A 19785-nucleotide genomic window follows, 5' to 3' on the forward strand; every position below is an offset into this window, starting at 1 on the left:
GTTCTTTCTGCATGCAAAAGTAAAACTGATGTGTCGCCAATACAAGACGAACCTCGTTCTTTAGCATGATACGCCTCTAACAATTCACGTGCCGTGGTGTTCCTGCTTCTTCCAAGAATCCGTATCTGGTCCAGTCGTGGCTCACATTGATGTGAATTGCAGTGAACGGGGTACTTGGCAGAATGTGATTAGCCCGTTTTTAATGAGGCACCTTAATTCACTTGTTGATGACCCGTTTGCGACAGAATTCTTCATGTGTCACGCACTTTCTGCAGACGAATCCATCGATAGGGTACATGTTTTCCGTGGACGTTGAGGATTTGTTTTATTCTGTCCCGCACAATGAATTGTTTTTCTGTGTCACAAGTTGCATCGACGAGAGTGGTGTCATCGCCTTCCAAAATGCAGCAGGTGTGTCTGTTGACGCTTTTCTATCTCTTCTCGAGTTTTATATTAAAGTCACCTTCATCAAATTTCATGACGAATTTCATGTACAAAGACAAGGCATTCGTATTGGCTCCTATGTTGCTCCTGTGCTTTGTAAGTTGTTTTTATCTACTACTGACCATGCCTTGCACTAGCATTTTAAGGGGGGGGGGGGGGGGGGGTTGAAGGTCCTTAGGTATGTTGACAATATTTTCAATGTTTTAAAGCAAGAATCCATTGCGTCATATCAGCCCATTGTTGACAAAACTTTAGCGGCCTTTTGCTGACTCGGGGAGCAATTGGTTTTTACTCATGAAGTACCTTCCTGCAATCCTCTATACAATGTTTAGATCTCAACATCACCTTGCAGACGGGTCACAATTTCTGGCTGTATTCACCTCGGACAACAAAGGAATTACTGCCATGTGAGTCGGCACATTCCAAGACAGTCAAGAGAGCCATTGCTAAACCTTGCCTTGAATCCGCTCTTGCACCGTCATGCCCTCGCGCAATGCAGGCAAGCTTTAAGAATCGATTCGTTCGACTGTGTTCCGCTGGGTTTCCCCGCGCGCTCATTACTGCCGTTGCCGAGTCGCTACTTCAGAAATTCGAGAGCGACGAAGACAGGAGAAGGGCTGAGCAAGCGCAGAGAACGGTGAGGCCGGAGGTCTTACCTTACATGCACCGTGTAACCCACAACTTGAAGAAGGTTACAGACAGATATGGGGAGCCAGTCGTATTCTCTGCGCCACGCAAGCTCGCCCAGCATTCTCTCTGATGTGGATGTTCTGAAGTACACGACAAGCCTTACACAAAATGTGCTGCTGAAGTCCTGTATGAGTTTCCGCTGTCTTGTGGTAGGACATATGTCGGCCAGACTGGGAGATGCGTAAATGAGCGGGCGCGGGAATATGAGCTGTCACTAAAAGGTAAAGAGAGAGCGCATTTGCCTAAGCACTGCAATTCACATCAGTGTGAGCCACGACTGGACAAGATACGGATTCTTGGAAGAAGCAGAGACACTACGGCACGTGAAATGTTAGAAGCGTTTCATATTGAAGAGTGAGGTTCGTCTTGTATCAGCGACACATCAGTTTTACTTTTGCATACAGAAAGAAGGTTTTTTGATGGCCGGCTGTGATTAGGGTGTGGCGCGATTGAAGCCGTTTTTGTATATAGCGCATTCGCCTGCGTGCATATATTGCATGTTATAAAATAGAGAATAAACAGTCGAAAGTTGGCGCTCCCCTTGTTCCCTTCCGTACTTCCTTGTTTGCGCCAAAGCGATCATATTTATGGTCTACTCATCAATGTGAACCGACTAGCCCAGAAACATGTACTTCTGGACTGTTAACCATGTTATGTTGTTGTTTCGATATAGCATTGGGACAGTAATATTTAACCAATTTTTTGGCATAATCTCAGCCTTTGTCAAGTTGACATTACTTCTGAATATACGCTTCTGTACAGACAGCAACTCTTCTTCCTTACTTGGTTATATAATTAGTGTACTTATTAAAAAAATAAGCACGACTTAAAAGCGTCAAGCTACTGCGTACAAACAAGTTCGAAACCTGAGTTGTGCTATAGTTGTCCTATATATATATATATATATATATATATATATATATATATATATATATATATATATATAGAGAGAGAGAGAGAGAGAGAGAGAGAGAGAGTTTGTTTGAAAGAAGGCAGAGTGGTCGGTCTGAGGTAGCGCGCTCTAGCCGGCCGCTCTGCACAGGAGGAGGGGTAACGCGGACATAACGGCGTGATGAGCGGTGATGATGACATAGAAAGAGAGATGCACAACGGTAAAAGCAAGTTCAACATTCTGGTGATAAACATTCAGAAATGTCATCCATGAAGCGACTCCACATCTTAAATTAAATTATGGCGTTTTACGTGCCAAAACCACTTTCTGGTTATGAGGCACGCCGTAGTGGAGGGCTCCGGCAATTTCGACCACCTGGGGTTCTTTAACGTGCACCTAAATCTAAGTACACGGGTGTTTTCGCATTTCGCCTCCATCGAAATGCGCCTGCCGGACTCCATATCTTGTCTGTCGTCACTAGTTCAAGTGAACCTTCAGATAAAGGTGCTAAGACGAAGCTGGTGTGTCAGCCTCCCAGGCGTGAGTGGCACAGGCGCCAGTAAACACTGTAAAAACACAGTGTTTTCTCTTCGCGACAAGGTATGTCTTCTGCCCTTGTTGGTACCCCTTTTCTACTGTTTAGCGCAGAAACTTCGGACGATACAGATAAAAGACATACACTGCGCCTCTTCGTTGTTCTCTGTGGCAGTACACTGTCAGTTACAAGCTGCTGGATCTTCATACGCGCATCTGCGCTTTTCATAAGGGAAAACTGAACTTCCTAATGTTTTCCACTTTATTTCTTACAGCGTATGCGCAGTGCCAATTGAAATCATTACAATCTGCTTCCCTTAAAAGCGAGCCGGGTGAATAATTGTAAGTAGCTTTCAGCTATCGCGCATATTATTAACATGTAGATGGGGTGTGACGGACATGCTTACGATTATAATTAGCCCACTGTGCAATGTACGCAAATCGAAAGTGAAATGGCCGTCTTAATAGGACCCCTCATAGGGGTCCATCAGAAATGTTTGTTACACACTGGAAGTTGTTAAAAGGCCCCTCACCAGGTTTGGCCATTTTGAGCTGACAAGTGCCGTGCATACAATGTGCGCTAAGGATCGTGTCTGCCAAGTATTGCATCGCCACGCGCCGCGGAAAGCGCTGAAATTTCAAACCGAACACCGTTTGCCCATTTTCTTGCGGGCGCCGTGCTTCCAAGCCGGAGGGATGACGTATACGCGATAGTGCGCCTGCGTACATGTGTTTTTGCTGGGACGTCGCTCTTAGTGACTCGTGGCTTCGAGCATTATTCGCGGCAACATCTCGTATTTGTGGAATCTGTTGCATCGATAGATGAATTAAGGTTTAGAGAAATAATAATAATAAAAGTCGCAAGCCGAATGTCTGCGTCTATTTGTTCTACTTCGCACCGCAGCAAGAGATATGTACTTCCGTTTCGTCTGCATGTTCCCATGTCATGCAGTCGCGTACGCTGACACCGAAACTATGCCATTTTCTACCGTGTTCCAGCGCACGATCATGCTCTGTGATCCGCTTGTGTGTGCCTCAGTGTTCGTGTAGCACAGACTTATAGCGCTAGTTAGGTGTCCTCGAGCACAGCGCGCACAATCGTGCGCTGCGCGAAACGAGACAAACAACTCGCGCGCGACACCGTCAGCGGAAGTGCGCTGCGCAGCTAAAAAGCAAGGGAAAAAAAAATGAAAGCGGGACCCGTGACGTATACGTCATGCGATCCTCGAGCTCCGGCATGGGAGAACGCAGGGAAGGAATTTCGCTTGCGGAGGCTAGACGGGGCAAGTGGAGAGAGTGTCTCTCTTGGCAGTGGCGCCCGCCTCCTGAAATGATGCGTTCGTACGTGGCAGTGAAATATTTTTATCTCGGCTATTATTGAACCAATTTGAAAAAATTCTTGCGGTTGAACGCTCCTTAGAGGGCACGTAACAACTTCCAACGTGTAACAGCAGTTTGCTGTTTGACGTGGTGAGGGACCCTTTAAGCGCCGTCTAGGAAGTGTTTTAACGCAAGAACGTTCTTTTTTTAATTGGTTTATTACTAGAGGATATAGGAGAAATTGAAATGTCGTGTCGCCATGCGACCACGGGTGCTTTGTAGGAATTAAGGCCCGAGTTTGGCAAAGATCGGTATCGCCTCCAGCTCTGGCGACGCCTTCAGATGAATGAGCTAATGGTAGCAAGGCATAAAATTCAGCCCTCGGCCCACCACCAGTTTCATTGGCTTATGTAGATTCCCTCTCGGCTTATCCTCCCTCGGGCGTCGCCTCACGGGTGGCCGACAAATAAGAAGACACGTGGTCATACCGTCGGTGCCTTCTTTCCATTTCTTTATCGTTCCGCCAGCGCAAGTAAGTCACAGAAAAAAATTACATTTAACACATTCGAAAGAAAGGAAAGGCTTGGCGTGAAAATGCGCCACGTCTGCGCTGTTCATATTCGACGGTGAATGGACAGATATTGTCCGGAAAAGGACACACGTCCGTGACGCGCCCCGGAAAGGCGCGCAAGCGGCTTGCGCCGAGTGTGGAGACAGACAGAGAGAGCCACTGCATTGCGATATCAGTTGGTAACAATAAGCGGCGCTGGCAAGCGACTTTGCCCAGTCTTCTGTGTTTGAAACGAGGAAGCGGCGTGCGCAGCGTGCGCTCGTTCGGACATATGCGGCTTTATCTCGACATTTTATTGACTGCTGCTTTCGCGCCTTCCGCGCTAACTTTGTTCATTGAATGCTGCTCAGCAAACTCAAGCGAGCGGGGAACTCGGGGCATCCTGCATAACACTCCAGGAGGTGTTAGGGGATCTTCACGAGCTCTGGCGACGCCCCAAGATGAAAGAACTAGTGGTACCAAGACAACCTCCAATTTCATTGGTTTATCTAGATTCACTCTGGGTCGCTATCATCCCTTGGGCATTGCCTTATGGGTAGTCGACAAAATAGGGTTCACGTGATCATACCGTCGGTGCATGGTCGGTGCCTTCTTTCACTTGTTGCTCCTTCCGCCGAGTGCGTTACATGTGCAAGCAAGTTATAGAATAAATGCATTTAGTACAATAATATTAGTCACTTTGATGTGGCTTATAAGCATTTTAAAGTTTACAAGATGCACACTGAATGTGCATTAGACTAGTCTGTAATTTATTAAGTTTCGCGTTATACCATGAGGGAACGCTCCCTCTCCTCTTTCCTCTGGAGTGGATTGACGCGGCTTGCTACTACTTGCGCTCGCATTTCCGAGTACAGATTGATGTGCGCCTGGTTTTCGCACTGTGCTTTCAATAGACCGCTCGTAGCTCACGCTAAAGTAAGACTGCGAGACAAGTGAGCGTCGGCTAGCGCAGAAGTGGTTTGCCGCGTGCTTACCGCGTAAGCACGCAGCAATGCCGGAAAACACTCATACAAGCAAAGGGTCAGAAAACTGCGCTTTATTATGTTTTTTTTTTTTTACTTCGTGATGCACCTTCATGCTAGGTAGCGCCGAGCGATGGCTTCTAACAACCGCAGAAAAGCCTTCATAATGGACAGCCCCGACCAATCCATGGCTTCTAAAGAAGACAAGAAAGGGTCTTTGCAGCGCACGTGGCCGTTATTTGACTGCCGTGGTGGCAGTCAATGCCACGTGGGACTCGAGTAGCGATGCAGTTCCTGTACCTACCAATCACAAGGTGGCGCTTGACCTTTTTGACAATATCTTTCTATTTTTTGCGTGCGAGCGCCCTAGATGGGGTCCGCAAAGTTCACGCTGTGGTTGACTGTTTCCCAAAGCAGACAGTGGCTCGCCCCGTTAGCATCCACTAAATCTTGGATACAGTTGTATGCGGCCCTTTCGTCATTGTGAATAATGGTCTCCGGCTGAACATTGGCTGTAATAATCAGGCCTAGCGTCGCCGCATCTCGACGATCGACTTTGAAAAGTCGCAGCTACCCTGTGTTCGCACAGACCATGCCGAAGACCCATGTCCACGATCTGCAACACCGCCGTAAGTTGTGGCGGCTCAGCGGTACGTTGCCACCCGTCATCAGTCGGCCTCAATTTGCCGCCGAGTGGTGGTCGCGTCAGCAGCTCGCCCCTCAAAACCACACGGGCGTATTTCCTCTGATCGGTGATGGCGTGCTCCGACAGAGGAAACAAGTCGCCGGTCATCTTCTTCAATAGCCACACGTCTACACTTCTGCTCACGCAGTACGGGAGCCAAATCACTTGCGTCTAGAGAGGTGGACGTGCGGACGGCCGACGCGGTCTGTGTTGGCGAAGTAACTTCTTCGCTTCTCTGCCCGTGCAGTGCAGCAGTACCGTGTAACTGCGACAACTCCTTCCGGCACTTGTTGCACCGAAAGGCAGCCCGGCGTCCATTCTGACTCTTCTATATATATAATGTAACCGCTTCATCTTCGCAGGTTGCTTGGTCCGGGTTGAAGCCCAGGTCCTTGCAGATGCCCCTGTACTACGATGACGCCACCGGACCTGGCCTGGAGCTGGGGCGCGGTGATCGCACAGCGCTTGAAGCCGGAGCGAGCCGTAGTGATCGCACGAGCTCTTCCTCCGCAGCCCAGTCACACCAATCCGTACTCGGAAAGCACAATTTACCCACCCCGCTGTCTCGGCAGACGAGATTGTTCGCCTAATTCTTGACACAGCCAGTACACTGACGTTTTGGAAAGGCGAAAATGACGCTGAAGCTCTACGTCGGCCATGTAGGTGAACAGTCCAGACAGTCATATTGATGATTGCTGCCGCTGGATGCGATGACACAGGCTGCTGCTGCCGTCGTCATGTTATTGAGTTCAACTCAGTGGTGTTTCGCGATGTACGAGTTTGGCACGAGTTCGCTTGTCAATCAAAATCATAGGTCACGACCCACGCGAGGCATGTAACTCTTGTTCGCGCCCCCACCATGTTGGGCCACGCCTAACTTATTTTTTCGGCAACAGCGAAGCGATGCTGAGTCAAAAATCCTGACCGCTGAAATAAAACACGCACAACGCACAATCATCGATAATGTATCGCACCCCTGAGCACCACTATCAAAAACAAAGTGTTGGCTGTCGTTGGTTCATGCATGTACCTTCTAGGGCTGTAGTGGCCCCACAACACGGTTTCATTGCCTGCATTGTGGCGACGTAGCGCACAACAAATAATTATCGGCACGTCACTGTTGCTGTTTATAACGCGTCGATGCGCCGTGGTGGACGACGATGCTGAGGAGTGCGTAGTGTTCTCAAACAACAACGTACAGCAGCTGTCGTTTGAGATCGCTGCTCTGTCATCGGTTATGTATCGGAGCCGCGGTGTCGCAAACAAGGTCAGCGTCGAGAATCGCTCGTTTTTCTTTACCCAGTGCAATGGCATTTCTTCATCACAGGCACTGCGCGCTAAGCAGTTGCAACACTTTCCTCCGGTCGAAGTCTCATGCCATAAATGCACACAAGAGCCCTCACTTCCCAAAATGTGATTGCTGCGGTGTCGTTACGATGCCCGTCTGCGATCGGTGTTAGCTCCAGCAGAGGCAATCGACAAACGCGTGGAATGCACAACAGACTCAAATACTGCGTACATGCGCACAGAGGCACTTTTATTGGGCAAGCGATGCGAAGTGATGAATCGTGTCGCTGGGCAGCACGTTTTTCTTCGCAATGCGTCGCGGAGGCTTCGCGCACACAGATAAACTGGTACATTTTCATTGTACTGCCTCACTACGCACCCTACAATAGCGTACCGTCACTTTGCAGCGACAGCCTTTGCTCCCGTTTCTAAGGCCAGAATCTCGTTTTGAGTAGGTAAAGCGGCAGCTTTAATAGCCTCCGTGAAGCTCCTGCGGTGAACAGCCATGCCGCGGCACTGCGTTGCCATTCCCCTAACGGACAGGGAATGGTTAGATCATTGTCAGGACTGATTTTATCGAGAAGAGCACTGCACCGGCCCTGGAGACTGCTTACCGTATGAACTCCCTCGTGTGTGTGACCCTCTCGAATGTATCTGCTTTTAAGCTTTCGCCTTACTGTCGCTACTTAAGGCAAAAAGTCCAAAACTGAATAATTCGTTCGATATCCGTTTGTCATCAGAAATGTATAGCATTCAAAACGAGAAACAGATACTTTAAGAATGAAAATGCTTGTAGTTTTATTCGTTGCATTTTAACGTATTCGATTAAGGGGAGCTGCATAGGTGCAGAAATGAGCATGTGCTCTGTTCGCATTCGACGGAGGATAGAACAATAATGCCCGAAAGAGGAGGCATGCCATTGAAGTGTCCGAGAAAGGCGTGGCAAGCGGCTCATGGCAAGTCTGCAGATAGACAGCCCGACATTTACGGTATCACTGAATTGCGATAATACGTTGGTAAATATACGCGGCGCTGGTGTGTTTCGTTGCGCAGCCTTCTGTGCTTGAAACGCGGAAGCAGTGTGCCGCGCACGCCGGGTGCGCTCATGTTGTCATATGCGTCTTCTTCGTACTTTTTTTTTCCTGGTGTTTTTTTTTTCTTTTTTTTTTTGCGCGTTCCATGTTATCTCCGCTGACTGACTGCCGTCGAGCAAGCTGGGGTGAAGCGGCTAACATATATACACTCTCTCCCTTTACCCCGAGTACACACTCTTAGGCAAAGTTACACCCTTTGGCTTGCCCCTTCTGCCACACAACAATAATCGTTATCTGCCTTGATGCGTTTCCTTTCTTTAACGCTGCGAGCCCGGTACTTTCCAGTAACGAACGGCACGCGTGTTATCAGCATAGAACAGTTTACACCCTTTGGACTGCCCTTTCTGATCGGAGGTCATCGGAAAGAATGACGCAAAGGTATTTCTTTTCGGTTACTGTTGCAAGGATGCCATTGCCAAAGGGGTAAGGGAATATACGTTTTGATGTCTTATTTGTGGCTGACGTCGCTACCATTTTCTTCAAGATTGATCATCATTTGCCGGCTATTACACCATTGTACGACGTTGCTTAAAGCAGTATTTAGTCGTGCTTGGTGTTCTAGAGTATTTAATTTTTGATATAGCACGCAGTCGGTATCTTTACATCCACTTGATGTGTAATGTCACTGATATATAAAATAAATAAATATGGTGCCACCACAGAGTCCCGTGGCACTCCAGAAAAGGCCGGCACGATATCAGAGGCATGGATATTTATTTATAACATATTGTCGGCGTTCCGATAAGTAGCTGGCTATCTATCTCGTAACGGGACCATCGCCAAGTATATGATTTAGTTTGAAGTTCAGTTTAGCATGTGACACACGGTCAAAAGCCTTCGAGTAATCGAGGAAAATTATATCAGTTTAACTTTAATCGTCGATTCTATGTGCGTGGTTATGAACAATTTCTCCAAATTGAGTAACAGTGGACAATCCGGCTCTGAAGCCATGCTGGTTGTGCTGAATGACATCGTTAGACTCGGTATGTTCTTTGAGAAATTTTAATAAGATATGCTCAAGAATTTTGCAACAGGTACAAGTGAGAGACACAGGTCGGTAATTAGAAGGGGACGTTACGTCACCTGATTTGAGAATGGGGGCTATCTTTGCTACTTTCCATTCAGTTAGTAGACAGCTGCCCTGAAATGACTTAGAAAATATGTAGAGATATTCACTAATTGGTTCAGCATGACGCCTAAGAAAGCCGTTCGGAATTTCATCAGGATGACAACTCATTTTGTCATCAAGGTTCAACAACAAAGAAAGAATCCCAAGTACACATATGACCGGATCGCCTAAAAGTGGCATTGACTCTTTACTATTGCATGTTTATCTTCATAAAACATTGTTGTCGGCAGTGAAAATCGAATGGAAGTAACTGTTAAAGGAGTCAGCTTGCTTTTTTACGTGTGTAGGCGAAGTTGCAGTAACATTCTTTCTTTCTATATATCTCTAGATCTTGTGCGGTGAATCTTTACTGGAGTTGTTGAGCGTAGCGCCACAAAATCGTTTTCTTTTTTTTTGGCGTCGAGTACTTTCTTCTGTAACTGTTTTGTTAGCGAACTTTTGTTCACGCTTAGTTATACGTTTGTACGCTGTCTGTTCCTTTTCTTTAACCTTTCACATTCTCGTTTCACCAAAGCTGCATTCACCCAATAAAAATGTTTATTGTCTTCTCGTTTCACGTGCATTATTTCTCGGGTAATCCACGGATTGTGCTTGGTTGTGGCCTTCTTTATCAAAGGGACAAAAGTTGTGATGCAGTGCATTACATGGTCTTTAAAATGCGCCCACAAAGCGTTTACAGCAGTGCTATTTTGGACGTACAAATCATAAAAACCATTGAATTCATGCATAAGGTAAGTCATAACAGCTGCATCATTTGCTCTGTTGAATGCGCGCGCAAATTTCATCGGGCCCCGCTATCGGTCCACGTTCGGCAACTATAGCGTACATAGTGACATTTCAAGGTCAGAAATTCTCTCTGCACGAGGTCGCGGGGTCGAATCCAGGCCACGGCGGCCGCATTTCGATGGGGGCGAAATGTGAAAACACCCGTGTGCTTAGGTTTAGGTGCACGTTAAAGAACCCCAGGTGGTCGAAATTTCCGGAGTCCTCCACTACGGCGTGCCTCATAATCAGAAAGTGGTTTTGGGACGTAAAAACCCATAATTAAAAAAATTCCACTTTACAGCCATCTGTTTTAAAGTGGTTACTAACAAAGACCAAATCTAGTACAGAATTTGATGTTCCTTGCACATGAGTAGGCTCATTAACAATGTGTACAAGTTCCAAAGTAAACAGTATATTGCTTATTGCATCCTCTCAACGTAAAGTATTCCAATTAACAATTGGTTTTACACAGTACCTTCAAAGTTAAACTTACAATCGGTGCGCTGCTTCAGGTGCGCATAGAACTAGTGCTCTCTCTTTTCCTTCATTTTCTATTTTGACCTAATTTATCCCCTTTCTCCAGTGAAAGGTTTAGCCAACCGGACGTGCCCCTGCCTTTCCTATGCTTTCTTTCTTTCTTTCTTTATTTCTTTCATTTTTTCTTTCTTTCTTTCTTTCTTTCTTTCTTTCTTTCTTTCTTTCTTTCTTTCTTTCTTTCTTTCTACACTGTTGGATAATTTTTTAACTCTCTGCGTTCGTGTTTAGCAGACGCTGAAGATGTCAGACCCGATAATATGTAGGGCTTGCATATGCATTTTAGAATGGCCATTGGTGGCTTGAGGAAGCCGAACAGTGAACTTGCACCTTCGGGAACGAATCCCTTCTGAAGGCATGCTATTTTAGATACGGTGAGCTACACAAATGAGGCTTGTACGGTTTATTTATGTTTTTTTGAGGATACACTGTACACAGTACGGTACTGTCACACAGTGCATAACTAGCAAAAATTTAAAAAAAATTAAACTATGGGGTTTTACGTTCTAAAACCGCTTTCTGATTATGAGGCAGGCCGTAGTGAAGAACTCTGGAAATTTCGACCACCTGGGGATCTTTAACGTGCACCTAAATCTAAGTACACGGGTATTTTCGCATTTCGCCCCATCGCATTTCGCCCCATATTATTTAACTTTTATATTAATGACTTAGTAAATATAGATCCTACAGTTGATTTCTTTATATATGCGGATGATAGCACTATACTCTTCTGTGGGAAAGACGCAAACGAACTAATTATCAGGTGTAATGCATTGCTAATGAAACTATCTGATTGGTCACATTCAAATGTGATCAGAATTAATCCCACTAAAACGAAAGCTATTATTTTCAGAGCCAGAAACAAACCTTTTCAGTTGGAACATTCAATCACTTATTAGGCAAACACATAGAACTAGTTAATGAACACAAAATACTTGGAGTAATATTTTCATGTCATTTGAGTTGGGATGCTCATTTTAATAACCTTCGAAACAAGTTTTCTGCAGTCACCGGTGTATTATCTCGCTGTAGAGCTTACATGCCGACAAAAGCCAAGCTACAAATTTATCATGCATTGTTCACCTCGCAATTTAATTATTGCAGTTTAGTATGGGCAACGACAACACGAACTAACATAAATAAAATAGTTACATTACAAAAGGCACTTTTCCGACACATTGCTAATATTGAAGCCCGATCAACAACAAAAACATTATCACAAACATACCAAATCATATGGGTAGATCGGTACTACGAATATCGTCTTTTACAAATATTTTCTTTTGCAAGGAAAGAATGGAGAGATTTTCTTACATCACTAGCGACCTTAAAGCACCATGACATAACTGTGCATTTCAGAAATCCTGAACCTTGGCTTGTACCGCGCTTTCGCACCGAGTATAAGTTACAATCTATTAAACATAATTTGCCGAAAATTCTAAATAGTCATGTTTACGCTAATAAATTCTCTCGTAAAGAGTTGAAGATGTATTTCGTTAACCTATAACATATATATTCATGTATAACGATGCATATAAATGACCATGTTTTTCTTTTTTGCCTTTTTGTTTTATTTGTACAAAAATGTCTTGTTGTTTCTTACATATCCTTTCATAAGCATGTATCTGAGTTTTCAATTTTATGTTTAGTAAACTTCTGCTTAAGTTTTTTGTACCAAAAAGGTTACTGTTATCGCGCTGCCATGTATAACGCCTCCTGGGTCCAGTCAAGCTGCTGACGGCAGCTTTTAGCCCGGGAGGACGTTTCTAGTCTGTTTCTAATCTGTACTAGAAGAAGAATAAAAAAACTTGAACTTGAAACGCGGCCGCCATGGCCGGGATTCGATCCCGCGACCTCGTGCTCAGCAGCCCAACACCATAGCCACTGAGCAACCACGGCGGGTAACTAGTTAAAATTCAGTGACGAACTTGAGAATATGTGTGTTTAAAAAATTACATCTGCATGGAAACTTGAAAACTGTCTCATTTTCAAGCAAGTTATAATCTCTAACTGTGTCGTGCATTGCAGCTGATTTCGGCATGCCAAGGAAGGGACTGTCTGCGCGACGACTCACACAAGGGTGACATTGCTCCGCCACGTAGTCGTATTTTTGTTTCGCCAGGCGAGAGCGACAGTGGTGCAGCTGTTTTCTACTACAGCCAATTTTCAAGCTGACGCACAACGTGCGACAAGTCGAATTACATTAAGTCTTGTCGGTGCTGACATTCTCGCCTCAGTATGCAAAATGGGTCGCACTGGGCGACAAATATGTGGATGCATATCTTGTAAGTGCATTCTTGTCGAAAAATCAAACAAAGTGTGCGCGCATTAGAATACGACTGTCCAAGTGGGCCAATATAAACGTATACTGCGAAGGCAATAATTAGAAGTTTATAACGTTAAGCTTGTCCGTTAACTGTGACTGTGAGTACAATGCGAAGTAGACAGGACATACAGAAGCAGACACACACAGCGCTATGTCTGCCTACTAATGTGCGTCCTGTCTACTTCGCACCGTACCCACAGGCAGAAATGAAAACATATGTGTTTAACGAATTTCAGTTAAATAACATTCTGACTATAATTTTTCGCGCCCATTATGTCCGCCAAGGACATAGCCTAAAGCTTCTATGCAAGCCGCATTTGCGTAGCTGGCGTAAGGTTTAAAATAAAAGGAATGCGAATATGACTTTGAATGTACAGCTTATAGTTAGCGCACGCGAAGTTTGTGGCAGGCCAATTCCGTAACAGCAAGGGTGAAGAGTTAACTCTATGCTAAAACATTGCATTATGTAATTCGCTGGAGGATTTTCTAAACGACGCGGTAACATTAAGCGCCTACACATAATTAAGATGACGTTTTGCAGAACGAGGTACGTAATCTCTGTGGTTGGAAGAGAACGTTTGTATTATTGATAAGGAGTTCACAAATATACCTAATAATTTCTGTAAGCATTATATAGATCAGTAATGAGTATGCCAATAGCGTTGTAGCTTTTCAGAGGACATAATATACCTGTAGCATTTTGAGTGGTCTCAACCCCACTAACATGGTTTATTCCTTCGACAATGGCCACTGCGGTGTGCTTCCATCGGTCAGTAGTCGACGTCTTCGGGAGGATGATCCCCGTTCGTTTCGAAGAAAGCTCAGCGTCGACGGGGTTTCTTGATTTAATTGGTACAGGCGGTCGTCTAAGTTTCGTCTATTTCTTGTTCAGAAGCCGCTGTGGGACTCCATTTGGCTTTATATCGATTACTGGTGGTTTCGGTTGTTGGTACGCAGAAGCGTTGAGAGTCGTTGACTTTTCGCTGGGCGCGAGCTGCACGATTTAGGAGTCACAGCAAATCTGAAGTGTGTTTAACCATTGAGCACTCGTCTTTGTTTCCCGCGGACTCTTTTCACAGAGTGTTTCCCACAAAGTCTTTTACTCGCTCGGTGGCAAGGTGTCCGGGCAAGATGCCTTATGTGTGCCATCTACTGTTGAGCTGTAATATGCGTCATGGTGAGATAATCTCGCGCGACTGCGATAGCTCCCGCCGTTGATGCTCTTCGTACTTGTCTAGGCCTGCCTATTACCCGATTTTTCTATAACCTCATACGAACATATTGGTTTAAATTCCTATAAAAGACCGATACGTTGCCACAAATAACTTATGGTATTATTAAATATCAGAGCTAAGGGGCATAAGGGTTTTCTTTAATAGCGTAGGCGCGGAGTTCTCGATAGCTTCTGTTCTCTCATGTGAGACGCACACTCTATGCGGACTGAAGTAAGCAGGTAGCCAATGAGTTTTAGGCAGCCAGGTTTTCCATCATCGCTTTTTTTTTTTTTGCTTTGTGTTGTAGAAGTGAGAATCGTTCAAACTCAGTTGTCAGCGCGGGCCCTTTCCGCAGTAATAGGCCTGTTACGCTCGAGTTTTGAACTCACCGTGCTGCGGCTTTGTGGCGAGCAACGAAAGTGGCTGGGTACAGCAAAAGTCTCAGCTCTCCACATTGAGTTAGCCGTCAACGGGCAGTACAGTCGATCTTGCCCGCGGTTTTTGTGCGTTCAAGCTTCATTTCTTACTTTATTCGGGTGTTCAGTTACCGGAAAGGGCACCCACGTTGGCTAATGGTAGCCTGTGTTTCATCTCGTCGAGAGTGCACCCCGTTCTTCTCTTAATCATGCAGAAGAAAAAGAAAGTGGAGCAGTAATGCAATCGAGTTTTTAAAATCGCTGGTGGTTGCGTATTTTACCTAAGGAATGCTACGCACAGCAATTTACACGACTGGCGGACATTCATGATTGTAAAGGGGCCCGCGTGATGGAGCCAAAACTCATAGCGGCATAAACTTCTACAGACCACGCTGCTTAAAGGACAAGCGTAAGAAAATCGGCTGACGTGGTACAGATAGTCAGCTAAAGCCAGCAGTTATGAGAATGTAGATAAAAAAAAAACGAGTGTTCCAACATCCGTTGTTACATTATACGTTGCTGTAAGCAAATGAACGACAAACCGACCAATACAACTGCGATGGCATCATTCTCTTTCTATAAGCAATCTCCAGGCACGTGAACGCAAAGACTACAGAAACTCAATTACGCGATTACCGATGGTCACTGCTGGGAAATTTGCGTTTTCCGCATAAACGTCTCTAGACAGTGCAACGGCAGCCATAGTCAAAACGCACCAGAACCGGTCAGACTCAGTCATAGCGCTAACGTTAGCAGATTATTTCTCTCCACTAATTAACTTGATATCAGTCGATTACATCATTGTTCTCGCGCTTCTGAGTTGATGCTCGTTATCGGACAGACACACGTTTCAACAGCCTGCCGCTATAGCTTCACAAGGTGTGGCTTGAGCAGTATAAGCTCAAAAGGGGTAGCGCGGCGAAACTGCGTCTATACCACTTCACGCGTGCGCAGCGCACACGTATTCGACACAGCACTTGCCTTCTTTCGCGACAGAGTGCGTACTACAAAGTCTGCCATGCACGAAAGTCTCCGAAATTCCCACCGCAGCACAGCTGAGACGTGCAGATTTAAACTGGCGCCTTGCATTCACCAGCAGGGTCTCACGTTTTGTGCTGTAGTAGCGAAATTGATAAAGGCGGCATGGAGACCGCTGTTGGGGGGACCGGCGTTTACGCAGCGGCGTCTGGGCAGCGGAACAGGGGCTGTATTCGCAAAGCTTGTCGTTCGAAAGTACCTCTTACCTCTGACCTCTGCCCCGCGCAATCGCTAGCATCAGAAGTAGCTGGAAATAGTTCTCAACAATAATTCTAGCGTAACAACATTTTCTGAATACGGGCACAGGCCTATACACAGCGGTAGCGGCACGATGCGCAGCCATTTTACGTCAGGGCGGCATCGTGCTTAACCTTGTCTTACAAGAAAGTGAACGTGCTGTCAACGGTGGTTAGTCAAGAGTACACTCTAATCAACGTAACACTTATACAATTACATATTTTCAGATATATTCCACTTGCTTACGACGTGGCAATTCCATGAAAGGCTTACTTTTGTTGATGTAGCTTTTAAAATCGACGTAAATTTGCTGAAGCATCGAAGCCACCGTGTCGTAGCTTTAGTGGGCAACCAGTGCTGAAACATAGCTCGCCAACAACCAAGTCGCAATACAGAGTCTTCATGACGAGTGGAGGAAACAGTTTTCTGCAGGAAATTGAGCGATTTCGCGCACGCAAATTCACCGCTCATTTTGAGACATATGTATCCACCTTCTTACCTGATTGGGCATCGGTGGGCTATAACGTAGGAGCTCAAACGTTCCTCGCAACGCGCGTGGCATTGGACAGGCCTTGCCTGGACATATCGAGCTAAAGCAAACGTGCAGGCGCGCGTCTGTTATCGTCCACAGTGTCGTGCGATTTTCGTGCACCCCTCCTTGCCAGGTGGTGTGACCACGTTTTAGTTGCACTTAAACTGCCGTAGTGCCTCCTGGCCAGCGCCGGTTGCACATAGAGATGTGTGTAGAGAATCTGAGCGTATGCCCCGGTTTTTACTAGTGCTTACTGTGATGTACGGCCCCTAATTATTAGGCAGTTTTAGCGGAGCGTTCACGGTCCGCTCCACTATGACCGGTGTATCCTAACAGTTTGCACATGGCCGCTGCACAGGAGCTTCAGTGCGCATGCGCACAACACTCATGCCGGTAGCGGAAGGTAGAAGGCTGCCCTTGCTCCACTACAGCACCGATTAGCCGGAGTGTGAGGGCGTGTCCACTTAGCGTTTTTATCCTCTTGCATCCAACATGACAGCGCGTCGCTCGCGTCTATGGGGTATGCGCTTATCGGACATGCGAAATGAACGCTGTTCTCTGCAGCCTCCTGAGCCCGTTAAATGTGAACGGAGAGCAAGCGACGCTATGCTAAAGCTTTATATTACGCCAGAATCTAACAGCATACCATAAGAATCTCGCATGTATACTCACAGAGACAGTGTACAGACGTGAGAAGACGATCAAAGGCACGGAGATGGCGGCGGAGGTGATCCAGATGACACCGATAACGGCACTGGTGCGCTGTTTGGTCACTCGCACGTGCGCCTGCAGTGGGAACATGATGGCGATGAAGCGGTCGCACGAGATGGCCGACAGCGTCAGCACGCTGCACGTCAGGCAGGTCACTGCGAACGAGGGGTAGCGAAAAAGAGGGGAGCAAAAAAAAAAAAAGTGTGTCAACACCCCCATCGCCTATGTGTTGCCCCCACAGAACTCCAATTTTGGCGTTCATATTAGCTACGGTACTTTTGAAGAGGCCCCTCGATGCCTTCTTCCGAAGAACACGGCAAATGAAGTAAGAACGAAACAGAAAAAGAAAACGCTCCAGAGGGTAAGCAGTAAGTTGGAGCAGTCGGTATTGCGTGCAATGTTGGAGTGAGAACAAGAGCCACACAAGAGCACTTCGAGCAAAGAAGACTAGAATCGCAGCGCTGGCAACATTATTTGATCGTTCCGTCTGCTTTTCGGATCCACAAAACTTAAATCAGGAAGACAGTTGTGAGAAAACTGCGCAATCTGCGGCACTACAGAAAGCGTAGTATCTAAATTTTACCCCGGTATTCGTGAACGCGGCACTTTTCTTCAATGACATTTAGATAATTATGTAAATGACTAAGAACAACCACCAGTTAGCTCCGCTTGATGACTTCATGCTCGGTGTGGCTACATATTATGGCTGGGTAAGTGCCTTTACTCACGCTGGAGCGTTCTTCGTAAGTTTTCTGCATACAGTTTATACTATAAACGTCTCATACGACGTAAAGCACCACGCTAAAGGCATGATGCGAGTTTTTGCTTGCAGACGCTCGTCGGGGGGCTTAATTGTGTCACTGACGGTAGCGCCATCTACCACCGTTATCAGATTGTAGTGCACTGATGCGTGCTAAAGCTTGGAACATTTACGTGAATCGGCGTGACTTATTGACAGCAATGCTAGGCTATGAGGAGTCACGGCATATAAAGGAAGCCGAACTCAAAAGGTTCGAGCATTGCATTCATGGCTGCAATGTGCGAGTGCACAAACCGAAGCCTCAACTTTCCTATGGCATAGTTATTCGTACCAGACCAATGCGTTGTGAAGAATCAAGATGATACGTTGCCGTATGGTAAGTTCGCTGTGTGCAAGCAATTCCGTCACCGTTCATCTTAGTAAACAGCACACAAGTCCTGTCAGATTTACCAAGTTATCTTGAACTACATGGGCGTTTACCAGTTTCATACTTGATATTTATCTACTGAGATGGGAGTTCTGACGAGAGTGTTTTATCTATTCGCAAGGTGCTCGATCATTTTTGTACATTGCATGCTTTTTTCTTGTTATATCTTCTCCTTCATTTAGTCGCTGCCTCCTCCTTTTTTTTTTTTTTTTTTGACACGGTGAAACTTGGTATGCGTTATTGCCCCTCACGTGCATTCCATCAACTCTTAAATTAGCTTTGACCATGGTTCGAGTTTTTCTTATCCCCCAGTTACCCCTGCGCTTATATCATTGCAAGTTCAGTGTAGGATACAAATGTGCAGTCGGTGAACGACACGCAATAACCGTAATGCTCGGTCTGAAACGTGCAACTATACTGCGTCTTTCTTCTGCATATGGCCGCGTGTATATGTCCTGTTGCACATAAAAAATACAAATAGGCGTAAGCATGCAATGGTTTTTCAAACATAATGTGCGTGCATATTTTATTCTACGCCTCTTACTGTGGCTCTCAAAATGTGTTTCTACTAAGGGTGCCAGCGTGAGAAAATACAGACCATTGAAAGTCTCGATATCACACGAACGTTAACAGTAAACACATTGAACAAAGAATTGTGTTTAAAAATAAAAACAAGTACAACAAAGGAAGAAAACAAAACAAGATTCGAAGAAATAAAACGTTACATTAAGATAACCTTGCATGTATATTATATATATATATATATATATATATATATATATATATATATGTGTGTGTGTGTTTCACATGAATGTTAAATCACAGCTGAGCTTACCAGCACACCTGTACAGTCAGTAGATGTAAGGCACGTCACTACACGAAACAAAAATTGAAGAAAAGAACTGTGCAAAGCGCAGAATACCGAAATTACCTGGAGCGCATTGAAAACACACTTGATGGTTGGCTAGGGATGAAACATAGTTTTCTTTGATGTTCCTGTATATCCAGTGTCCTTTCGGGAAGGCCTAGTCCTCCATGGTCGCGCACGAGCAGTTCTATGTTTCAACCTTTGAAGGTGAGTCCTTCGCTTTCGACGAGCTCTGTACCGACCAACAACTAGTGGTTTACGTCCCCATGACGGTGACAAAACGAATACAATGGTGTTCCGCCTCCTCTTAGAAGTTATTGAGCGACAGATTTGTCCGGCGGGTTGTAAT

General features: G+C 45.7%; 1 protein-coding gene across 1 annotated transcript in view; it reads right to left on the minus strand.

The window, feature by feature from the left end:
- Positions 1–17613, minus strand: part of LOC126548314 (substance-K receptor-like) — a 619244-nt gene extending 601631 nt beyond the window's left edge. Inside the window, exon 1 of the mRNA XM_055063164.1 lies at positions 17343–17613. Within this exon, the coding sequence (XP_054919139.1) occupies positions 17343–17600 (258 nt within the window). The 5' untranslated portion in view covers positions 17601–17613. The remainder of the gene's footprint in view (positions 1–17342) is intronic.
- Between the last annotated feature and the right edge of the window lie 2172 nt (positions 17614–19785).

The sequence above is a fragment of the Dermacentor andersoni genome, chromosome 1, assembly GCF_023375885.2.
Source record: "Dermacentor andersoni chromosome 1, qqDerAnde1_hic_scaffold, whole genome shotgun sequence".
Lineage (NCBI taxonomy): Eukaryota > Metazoa > Arthropoda > Arachnida > Ixodida > Ixodidae > Dermacentor > Dermacentor andersoni.